The sequence below is a fragment of the Perissodus microlepis genome, chromosome 11 (genome assembly GCF_051167445.1).
Source record: "Perissodus microlepis isolate ML-2025 ecotype Zambia chromosome 11, ASM5116744v1, whole genome shotgun sequence".
Classification (NCBI taxonomy): domain Eukaryota; kingdom Metazoa; phylum Chordata; class Actinopteri; order Cichliformes; family Cichlidae; genus Perissodus; species Perissodus microlepis.
Window position 1 is genome coordinate 32947881 of NC_140471.1, and position 12192 is coordinate 32960072.

The following is a 12192-nucleotide window of genomic DNA, read 5'->3' on the forward strand; positions in this document are numbered from 1 at the left end:
GAGGGAGAGGCTTGGTTGACACATAAAACAAAGATGAGACAACTACAGAAAGCGAAAGAGGCATTTGTGGAGAAGAAGCTGTTGCTGGAAAATGCAGATACACACCTCGGAGAGAGAAAAGAAAGAAGCGCAGGGATTTAGCTCGTGGAGGGGCCAGAGAGGAGAAGGAGGAGGAAGATAAGAGGAGGAGGAGGAGGGAAGGGAAGCGCTAAAGAGGAGGGGAGGGAACGAAAGAGGCAAGGGAGGACCAGTATGAGGAGAGAGGGAGAGAGAGGCAGATACGGAGGTCCACAGACAGCAGCGGCGTGCAGAGTGCAGCATGCAGACTGGCCACTGACGCTGCTGTTGGATTGAACACACATGCGGACACACACACACCCCTGAGGAGTGTATGAGACATGCCCAGGCTGCTGTCCATGGACACACACACACTGGCAGGGCACCAGAGAGGAAATACAGCAAACCCCCGAGCCTGAGGAGCTATGGAGAGCAGCATGTTCTTTGGTGAGTGTCTATATTTATGTGTGGTTGTGGAGTGTTTACACAGAGCACCTCCTCATCGTGTGTGAGAATCAGTGCAAAGTCCTTCCTTTAAAAGCATGGGAGTAAAAGCACAGGTTTCCTTTGCAGGAAAAGAGCGTGAAGTTACAAACCTAAGAGACCTCTTTTTGTCTGCGTGTGTGTTTTCGCTGCTTTATCACAGTCAAATGCAGAGTGAAAGTGCACATTTTCTCCTCTCCAAAATGTAAATATGTTACAACCTGCCTGTTACTTGTTCTGGAAACTAAAAAAAGGCGGCTAGGGGAGCTGCTCGCTGGAAGCGTGAAGTTGCTCACGGAGGGCTCCTAAAAATGTTGAATGAACCTGCTCATCAGGTAAACGCCTTCCTAAAGCTCATGTATGAGTTTATTGGACTCAATCCTGGGTGGCTGAGAATCCAAGCTTTGGATTTCATTGTGGATGTTTAACCAGCTGACACTCTGGAGGAATCTAAATAAGACTGGAGTCTCCTGGCTTGGGCGCCACTTGATATTCAGTGTAGGTTAGTTAGAGAAATTGACGAAAGGCCCCTTCCATTAGTTTTTATGGAGAAGACTGAAGGAGGCTTTGGAAGACTTAATGCGCGAGCGACTTCAAGTCAAGTGCTCTTCTCACGGCTGGCTTACAGTCACATCGGAGGAATAATTACACAGGGATCCGGAGTTCTAAGGGGGCGATTTGTTAAATGAAATACTTTTCTCTATTCAAGGGATTAAAGCGATCTGAAGTTACAGACCGTGGCTTGTAAGCATCAGAAGGATTTTCTCTTGTTATGCCATACACAGAGGAGGAGGAGGAGGGAGGGAGGGAGGAAAGGAGAGCTGGAAGCTTATAAATGAATAAGCTGTCAGGTGTAGAGACAGCTTGAGCTCTTTGAGATCCACAGTCGATGTCGGTCAGGTGTGAAACTGCTGGATAGCGAAGAAAAAATAAAGGTAGTGCAGGTCGGGCTGGATGAGTGGGTTTCAAGTTTGGGCCCGTTTAACCCAAAATCATAAGAAGTGAAAGTGAAAACGCCAAGAAGAACTCAGAGGTTTCGTCAGAAGGTCACGCTTGTTTTCTTTTCATTCTCATCAGGTGGAATACTAAGAGCCACTGCTCAGTGTAAAACAAATGAAAGGGTAAAGGTCACTGCATACTGGGTGTGCATCGGTTTAGCATTTATGAACGCAATCCTGAGTGCACTCTATGGAGAAAATGGATGGTATCTCTTAAAAGATTAATAATGCTGTTTGTACTCTCGCTCTGCATTGCTGCAGTTTTAACTGGAGCTTGTTTTCCATTGAGGTGATTAATATCAAGTGACTTATGCTGACCTCTTCGAAACAAGATTCCAGTAGTGTAGGAATAAAAATAAACAGAGCAGAAACAAACGCTAATCTCTCATACATCACAATCAGTAAATGAACTCTGAGCGGGGTAATAGGTGCTGAGTGTGGGCTGCAATCATACAAGCTATTAGCGCTGTTGAGTCAGAGGCCCAGAAGATATCTTGCCGGTGTGTTTGCCACTGTGGTCGGCGTTTAGCCTCACATAAACATCTTTTTGGTTAACCTCAGATTACAGAGTGCATGGGAAGTGATTGTTGGAGCCAATTCATAGACAGCTGTGTTTATCAGTGGGCTAAACTCATGACAACTACAGTATGCTAATCTGAAGGGACTAGAGGTAGCATGTGTTATGTAGCTGGAAGCCAGATTTATGCCACACGACGCTGAGATTTATGAAATTTCAAGAGTACAGAGTTTATCCTGTAAAGGTTAATTGGAAAATGGGTGAACGTGTAGCTTTCAAAAAGTAAGAATGTTCTAAATCTACCCTTTGTACTCACTTTGTTCATTTTAATGGAGGTGAAATGATTTTATGCTGCGTGCTTGAAGGGAATTGCTGATCTCACAGCATGTTAAGGGTCACAGAATACAATCAGGAAACTCCACAAAAACACAAAAGTGTTAATCACATCTGGAACGTCATCAGCATATGAATGAGTTTTTAGGGGAATTCAGATTTATCTAATAATTGGATTTATATTTGCTGAGAGAACTAGATGGCCGCGCGAGAGCAAGCTTGTTATTTTGAGACTCTCTGGCAGCGCTGGCTCTCGGTCTCTCTGGGCAGATCTTATCGGAGGAACTGCCAGGTTCAGGACAGTAAGAGGAGGCAGAAGGTGGAGGAGAGCGAGCACGAGATGATTCATTATTAATGCCAGTCGGCGTCCTCCAGACATCATTTTTACTCTCTCCCTCTCTCGACATAGTGCCGCAGGAGTAAAAAAAGCTTGAGCCCCAGATACGCGAATCCTTCAGGAAGGGCAATGCAGAGGACAGACAGAGTCTGAAGCACAGTACGATACAGTAACCACACAAACACACACATCTCGTTCAATGAGCTGCTTTTAACATCTCATACTGTGTGTGCAGCAACACGGTCTCAAAGGGAATGGATAAGCAAAGGGCGGTGGGTGAAAACTTGAATCTATTCCAATCTTGTTTCCAGAAGTCAGATCTCATCTCAGCTCTACATCCTTACGCTTGTGGGCCAAGCGGGCAAAAAAGCGTCTTCAAAAGCCCGAGGTTGAATGTGTATCAGCTCGATTGTGCCTAATTTGATTCATTAAAATTATGTTTTAATAAAATAAGCCCTAAAGCATACCTTCAGCTGACACTAAAATGTTATCAAGCTGCATTATGCTGATGTGTTTGCATGTCCTGCAGACACAGAGCATCATTAGCATTGGATTGCACTCATGATGTGGGGAAAAAATGACAGCTGTGATATTATTTTTCTTTTAGCTCAGCTTTGGGCACCACCTACTCTTCAGCGAAATCTTTGGGTTTTTTAATTGTTATGTTCCCGTACAAATCGCTGACTTTGTCTGCTTGGATTTTGGCACTGGGCAGCATCGAGTGTGTTTATCACGGCCTTCTGTGGTGAACACAACTGTCTGTTGTGGCTGGAAATGATTTGATGAGACCCAGTGAATCCAAACAGTAAAGCAATGGGCAAAAACAATGAACACTTTGTTGAGCTCGAGGAAACAGGGTCAAGTGCCAAATCTCTATGAGATTATCACTATACAGTAAGCGATACTTATCCATTTACATACACTTAATTTAAAATACAAATTAGAAAAGAACGTAGTTCTTGGATTCAGTTTTTCTGGAAAAAAATCCAAGTCCAATGGCTGTACTGTGATTTCAGCTACATTCACATGTAAAATGATCTCTCATGCATAAGATAAGATAGCCGTTATTTGTCCCATAGACCAGAATAAATAAATAATAAAACATAGGAATAAAAAAAAAATCTAATAGTAATAAGCAGGAGCTGCTGTAACAGGCTGCCACTCCCCCGGCGCCAGATGTTGAAGCAACACTGAGAGAGCAAGAAGTGGCAAAGGATGAACAGCGGCTAAATCTAGCGATAGAGATACTAAATTAACAACAATCAAGTGAACTGAAGCGTGACGGTCACTGCTGAGAGCGAGAGCGATGTCAGGTGGACAAGCTGAGAAAGCTAAACGTTTCCATTTTAATATCGCAAAATCAAAAATCCAGCGCACCAATAGTTGGGTACAAATAAAGAAAGTAGTATTGGTCTAATTAAAGCAAAATTGCACAGAAACACTGTAAATGAAGCCTATTATCAGATCTTTGCTGAGACTTCATTTAAGCAACGATTGCATCTTATTTCATATTTTATTTGATTGATTTCAGTGGTTTCACATTTTGCAGAGGGAGACAGTAAGCTCTCTTTGCAGTTTTCTGTGTGGCATCAAGTACAAATTTGCGGTTACATTTCATAAACAAACATTTTGCAACCTCAACAACTCATAAATCTTACATTTAGCTCTCGCATACTTGGTGCCATTGCCTGCACGAGAAGCTCACAGAGAGGTCTTCATTCAGCTCCAGCACTTTCCTCACTATGTAAACAGATCAGTACCAGAGAGATTGTTTAGAGGCCACTGTCCTGACATATAACCAGGCTTCTTATTCCAGTGACCTTTACTGTTCTGTTTGTTTGGCTTTTGCTTGTTTACTTTAGTTGTGATGATTTCAGCAGATACTCCTGACAGAAAAATAGACAACTAGGCCCGGCAAAGTTCGTCATTTCTGACTTGTAGGCTTTTCAGTATTCAATATAATGAGTGTGACCGGATGACCTTTCAGAGTGGCTCCGGAGAGAGACTTGATGCAAAGTAGATGACACCGTCACCTGGATTTACTCAGTCACTAAGTCAGGCACACAGAAGTTCTCTGACATGTATGAAACATGTATCCCATTTGTGCTTTCACAGCCTCCTGTACTTGACTTTTTCTGTCACTGTGTTAAAGTATCATGAAAGGAGTATGGTGCTCAGTAGCTGGGGTCAAAGTTTACTTTCCTTGTTGCCTTTTATGGTGACCTTTTGCTGGTGGTGACAGAAGATCAGGTTTAATACAGGCATGTTTACATGTGTTTGGGCATGTTGGCCAGGTTGCGATTGTTGCATTACCTTTTACCTTTTTACACCTCAGGCTTAGGAAATTATGGAAGACCTTAATTCTTTACTCTCAGAGCTCTTTAGATTATTAGCCGCATTGATCTACAATATGTGTGGGAATAAGGCTGGAAACCAATCCAATGCTGTGGACCAGATAAAAAGTTTATTTAATTTATTGGCATGAAATTTTGCACAAAAAAACCCAGGGAATTTGTCCAGTGACCTTGGTGATCCTGTGACTGTTCATATTGCACCACAGTGAGAAATATCTCAGAATAATTGCATCAGTTCCTGTAAAATTTACAGATATTCAACAGCGGGACAAGTACTCATGTCTGATTCTCTAAAATCACCATACACACATGTTAAAGACGTTTTACATTTACATGTAAAGTGAGCTCTCAGAGAGCAGCAGGAGGTCTCTACTTTTTATGTCTCACTCTGTGCACCGCTGCTCTCTGTCACTCGCTCCACCCCATGAGCACATCAGACGGGGAGAGAGCGAGAGCGCATCGTTACTGTGCCCGGAGAGCATGATGATGTGCAGCTTTAGAGCTGTTGCTAGGCCTTGTTTGAAAAGACGTGATCTGCCAAAGGTGTATGAAAAAGTGACGAAATCTTGTGACAAAGTTGCTAAGACAGCAACAAACAGGTGAAGTGAAGCCTGATTATTACTGCTGTGAACCAGATGGATGTCAGGTGAAGAAGCTGAGAGAGTTTTTACAATTTAAAAAGTATTGAGGAGGCTGTTGCGATTTATAAAAGTAAAACTGAATTGAATTGAACTGAATCTGGTCAACCAGTTGAGGCTGAGGAGAGGGGTAATAATGATAATAATAAAAACCAGTAGAATATTAGAGGTTGTCGGCAAAAAATAAAACAGAATAAATTTAAGAAAACTAAAGAGACTGAAAAATACTGCATGAAAAATAAATATTGTTTTTATTGTGAGGCATGTGAATAGTGTGGATTAAAGATGCTTTATTTATAAGCAACAGATTCTATCTCGAATGGTGGAAAGAAAGCTAAGTACAGTTACTCACCTTTGAAAGTATTTTGCTTTTATCCATTTCAGTCTTTTTTTCCCCCCCCTTCAACATTTAAGGTCGAGTAATAGAAGGCAGTGCCACTGATTTAATTTCACAACAGTACATAAAGCTACAGTTCAAAATATTAAAGCTGTTACTCTTAATTAAGTACTAATAATTCAAAAATCTTGAGCTATAAAACACTCTAAAAGTGACCACTTACGAAAGGCTTTTAATGGAGATGTTTTATGTGTCTCGAAATAAAATTGCTATTTTTTTCCCACTAGTAACTGTGTCAATAAAATAACACAACTTTATTGCGATTTCCTGTTCAGTGATGGAACAAATCAGTTACTTGTATATAAAAAAATCTCAGACTTCAACCATGGTGGGAAGTCAGATTTCATATCCTATCACTCAGCAAACCAAATGTGACCCTATCAAAAAAATTCAGTTTGTCACTCCTCATCTCACTGCAGACTAATCCGACACATCATTCCCGGTGTCTTTGAGCGGGCTGTTTTGACTGTGCGCGTCGAGCTGATGAATGGTGGATTTTGGCTGAGAGAGAGGTGAAGCGAGCCTGCAGGCTGACGTCAGGCCGGCATGTTGAGAGATGGCACGGTTGAATGATCCCTACAGAAGGACATGGTTTGTTAAAGTTGGGACTAGGACGTGCCTCCACATGAGAGACAGCATGTGCTCTTTTTTCCAACAGATGGCAGCGCTCCGGCAACTGGAGGGAAAAGACAGAAGACAGAGTGGGAGAAGGGGGGACAAATTGTGGGTTTTTTTCCCCCTCTTCTCCTCTCATCTTTATGACTTTTGCTTTTTATTTACCCCTAACCACTGCCTGGGGACTGAAACGTGGCAAAACTTGTTTTTATTTGTCCCAAGACAGTGGTTTGATATCGTATCTGCCAGCGCTTTAGAGCCACGCTGGCCCGGAGTTCCACTGTTGTTAAATGTGCAGTGATTTAAAAAAAAAATCATCCCTCTGGTTTTCATTATAGCTTTACGGAATAGCTTCTTTAATTCCTAATGTTTTGGAAGCTTGTGACCGTTTTTTCTGCTCTTTTTCATTCGGTCCTGGCCGTACTGAAATCAGTCTTGTGCTGTTTCTAATTGGTGGTTTTAAAAGCACTCTGCTGGCGTGGCGCGCTCACATGACAATAAAAATGAAATATTTACTTTTATTTTTCTTAGAGATGTGTGGGCCAGACCTCACTTGCCATTGACTGATTGAAACATTGCGCTCGCTGCAGTCATTCCACGTCAGCTATTTGTGGTGACGATTTCAGAACGAGAACATCTGTTTTGAAGAGATAAACATCATTGCAGAATCACACGGTAGTTATCTGCATATAAAGCTTGCTCTCGGTAGACAGTTTGGGTCTTATTGTGATTACAAGAAGGAAATGAATTCAAGGAATTCACAAGACTGCAACCTGAATGAGTAAAGTGAAACACTGAAACAACTCACAGAGTGTTCTCTTAACCGTGTAGTAACGCACATTAATGACTGCACTTGCAAGATTAGAGTAAGTAAAACAGTTAGAATGAACCCTTCCATAATGATATAACTTGTAATGGTTATTGGCGAATTGTCGATATGATATTGATCATGGAGGTGAGTTCTTGACTCTGAAATCAACAGCCATATACCTAATGGTAAGTTTCCACAGGATCCATCATTTCCACGTTGAGTTTATTATCTGTGCAAATAGCTGAGCAATTGTGGTGCAGCTGCATTTTATTTCTGAACAATAGAGCAACGAGTTGCATAATGTTGAGGTTTAAACTACTTGACTTGCCTCTGAGAACTACATAACTTCATGATCAGCATGGATTATTTCTCATGTTGAAGATTTTCAAGAACACTTTCTTTGCAGTGACAGAGAAAATCTGTGAAACAGCCATGGTTTTTGTTTAAGTTTGAATTTCAGGAGCAGAGAGTCTATCAGATGTATTCATCCAGTCAGGTGCAATTGTAGAAGAGGCTGTAGGGCATGGCGAGTACCTGTCAGTTATATGACGTTAAACTATTTAGTGGCTCATTGAGCAAGCATCCAGGGAGCATGACCCCTCTTGTGCCAAAACGGCAGGGACATGTAGTAACAGTTTCATTAGCTTTGGCTGAAGAAAAACGGAAAATGCTGACTTAAGATTTAAAACAAACTGATACAGAGAAGGATGATGTATATATTTAAAACTGAATGTGTGGCATGCACAGTGTTGGGACTAACGCGTTATTAAGTAACGCGTTACAGTAACTACGTTATTATTGTGGTAACGAGCACGGTAACTAGTTATTATGCCAAAACCGGGAACGCGTTACTCGTTACTGGGATTTAGATAGGCTCGTTATTCGTTACTTCGTGTGGTGGCTATCGCGGAGCTTCCACAGATTCAATAACATTAGCAAGTGGTGGAAGCCAGCAGGTGGATGAAGGAAAAGGGAGGCAAGAGGAGAGACCCGAAGCGGCCGCTGGTCCGAGTGTGTCAGGTGAACTGAACTTCAGGTAAGAAGTTATAACCTGCAGTCCATCTGGGTCAGATATGAACCAAGTTTAGTTGCAGTTTATTTTCGTTATGCTGACTTTTTCGTACTGCGTGCTAGCTAGCATGACGGAGTTTCTATACAGCTGGGTGGGTGCTATGTTACTGATGTTGAACTTTATTTTGTTCATAAGGTTAATTATTAGAGTTGCCAACCGTCCCGTAAAAAACGGAATCGTCTCGTATTCAGAGAAAATATTACGCGTTTCGTATTGAGGTGAAAAGGAACAGTTTGTCCCGGACTTCAGCTACAATGAAAAAGACACAAAGCTGGAGTTATTCTGTGTTTACGCTGCACAGCTGCCTCTTCTTCTCTCATTCTCTCCCCTCCCTCTCCTGTTTCTACTTCAATCATGAAACTGATCAATGATCAGCTGATCGGCTTTTCTCTCTTGTTTATTTATCGCCCACTTTGCGCCAGAAAGAGGAAACCAGCGGATGTCGCGGTAAACAACAGCAGCACTTTTAAGCTTGATCAGCTGTTGTTAGAATTTATTTAATATTAATTTCTAGTATCAGCTGATGTTTGCTGGAGCCACAGCTGTAAACCTGCTGGTCATGATATCGGTTTGGTTATGTGATGAGAGGGAAACATGAAGATGAAACCAGGAGATGTCCTTGCTGAATCATCAGCGCTGTGATGGAGAAACAGGTTTACCTTTTAGTTAACATGAATGAGTTGAAGGGAAGTTATGAACTGTTTCTGAGAGACAAATAACACCAGGATCCTTTTCTAAGTAGCTGACAGCTGGTAATTGTGCAGGGGCGGGTCTAGCAAAGTGTTGCCAGGGGTCCATGTAGGGCATTAAAAGGGAAAGGGGGGCACCAGGAAATACTTTCTTATTCTCATTTAAAATGTCTCACTTTTAAAAAAATAATTATCTGAGTCTTGCAACAAACAATGGATAGATTGATACATATATACCATCAGAACAGTGTACATCACTGTCACAACAGTGTTTATTTTCATTCAAAGGCTTTATGATTTTTCCTATAATGGTGGGCCGGTCTCTAGTCAAAATGCCCGGGACGATTTTTTTGTCCCAGTCCAGCTCTGTATGCAGCTCATCTTCAGTCTGGTGTTACCTACATCTTCCTATTCAGAAGGCAGAATTTCCGAGTTCTGAGTACAATCGAAAGCACCACGACTGCAGTTTTTGTGTTGGATGTAAAAAGCAGGCTAGGATAGAATCAGGTGTGGGATTTCTCTCGTGGAAATGTGCACATTATTTTTTCCTTTCTATTGGTAGGTGGCACAGTGCACTTGTGGCAAGTAAGCAAGCTAGAAGACTGGCAATCTTGCTGGGTATCCAGTTACGGAAGCAACACATTAACAAGAGAATTCTGAGTAAAACCAAAGTTACTTTCCCTAGTAACTAGTTACTCTGAAAGTAACGAGTAACTTGAAGTAACTGAGTTACTTTTGATAGAAGTAACTAGTAATGTAACTAAGTTACTAATTTAAAGTAACTTACCCAACACTGGGCATGCATGACGGACCTCACATAGTTCGTTCTTTTTTTATTCTGGTTGCTGTTCCTCTAACACACGGCCACAGCTTTTCAGCTGCGTCCACACACAACAACAACAACAACCCCAACCTCAGGTCCCTGCACGTTTTATACAAGGGAGGCATGGTGAGCTGATGGAGCTCCGGTGTGTCAGCCTCCCCTGCAGCCGTGCAACAAACCACGCCCTGCCAAAGAATGAAATTGTAAATCTTATTAGTTTGTTTTTCTTTAAAAAATTGTTCAGTCTTCACTATTGACAATATATGAAATCCAACAGCGATGTTGGATTTCTTTACCTAGACGATACCATATTTAGATGAGAAGGTGGAGTTCTACTGTAAGTCATCATCATTCCCAGGCGTTGGTTACAGATCTCTGTGTTGAGCAACCAACCAACAAAAACAGCCACAGCCCTAACTTTAAAGTTTATCAGCATTTAGATGGATAAGTTCTAAAAACAAACTTTCCTACGAACTCCTGGTACACTTTCTCGTTTCGGTCGCTCTGTCTAGCTCTCTCTGGATTCTGTCGTTTATTTGTGTGTAGGCTTTTCAGTTAGTGACAGTTTTCAAAAATGATTCTTGTGAAGGAGTTCCTCTCATGACCCCATCCAGTGTTGTCACTCCCTGGCGAATTAGTGGCAGTTTGTTGATTTTTGGCTCAAATCAGCTCACTTGGAAACGCTGCCAAAAGGGTACTAAAAAGTACCTGGTACCAGGTAGTACAACCTAATGGAAAACCCTATAAACCAAGGGTAAGTTGAGTCAAGTCGAGTCCATTGCATGCTATTGGAAAATAGGCTATAGAGTACCAGGCTCAAAACATCTTTTACCTCAATAGCCATCAGAAGGACCGCACTGTTTAGAACTTTTGGACTGTCTTCATTTTTCCTCCGGAGGTTAAAGCACAGAACAGCAGCACAGAACAGCAGAAGACTTTCATATTCTTCTTCAGTTGAGATGTGATTAAAAGTTCCAGAAGAAGGTTGCAATTGGACCTGAAGTTGAAACAATGTAATCACAGTTCAGTGTTAAAATGTAAAAATCCTCAAAACTGGAGAGAGGAAATTAGATTATGATGAGTTTGCACTACAATAATAAAACCATTGCTAGAAAATGATGAAAAAAATTACTTTGAAATAATGGAAATCCCCCAAAGGGCATCAAGGTTTTTCCAGCTTTAAAACATTAAAACCAACTCAAGTGGAGATTTGGGGGGATTTCTATGCCATCAGATGAATTACAATGTATTTCACAAGCTGCCAAAAATACTTTTTTACTTCTGGCATTAATTTAAGTTCAATCAATTTTCACTGTAAGCTCTGGAGCCAATGTAAGGAATGTCTTGCCTTGGCAGTTGTGGTGGCTGAGGTGCTTAAGTGGTAGATTAAATGATTTGTACAAACCGAAAGCAGGGGCATCATGATGTCGTAGACCCGAATAAAGCAAGCACTGAAGGTTAATTTAAATGTACGCTTCCAGATTTCGGCTTGTGCATCTTGCCCTGTTGCTGTCTGTAGTTCAACATGTTGCTTTTGCTCTCCCTCCTGCAGGTAACACATGTCAAAATGGCCTCATGCCTGCATTGGTGCGTCCCACCCTGCCTGCTGTCCAGACCTCGCTGGCCATGAAGCAGTTTCTACCTATTCCTTTGGATACAGCCTCAGCGGTCAGCCTCTTTCCAGGATTCAACACAGTGAGTGTCATCCTTATCTCCTTGTGTCATGTGATCGGCTTGCTGGTTTTCAGATTCTCTTTGACTCCTGCTAAGGTCACAGTGAAGGACACCCTCTGTGATCTCAGCAGCACAGACAGATTTTGTATTTCAGTTGTGTTTTTGCCATATTTGTCAGCATGTTTGTTTAAGCTGTTATTACTGCCTCAAAAAGATACAATGAGGAGCTTTTAGCTTTGAGGCAATAAGGTCCAACCTTTTTTTCCACGTCTTTTTATCAAACACTCTTTCACACAGTTGCGCATAAACCATTTAATTAGGATGATTCTTTCAAAGTTTGAATGTGAGTTTGAAAGGGAAGGAGTATGTGTAATGTGGCTGACACTTCTCTGAA

The 12192-nt window shown here is 41.7% G+C and overlaps 1 protein-coding gene across 1 annotated transcript in view; it reads left to right on the forward strand.

Annotated features, from left to right (window-relative positions):
- The first annotated feature begins 208 nt into the window (after positions 1-208).
- znf385d (zinc finger protein 385D) overlaps positions 209-12192 on the forward strand; it is a 92635-nt gene continuing 80651 nt past the window's right edge. The window contains exons 1-2 of the mRNA XM_084944257.1: positions 209-504; positions 11677-11819. Coding sequence (XP_084800383.1) covers positions 483-504; positions 11677-11819 — 165 coding nt within the window. The 5' untranslated portion in view covers positions 209-482. The remainder of the gene's footprint in view (positions 505-11676; positions 11820-12192) is intronic.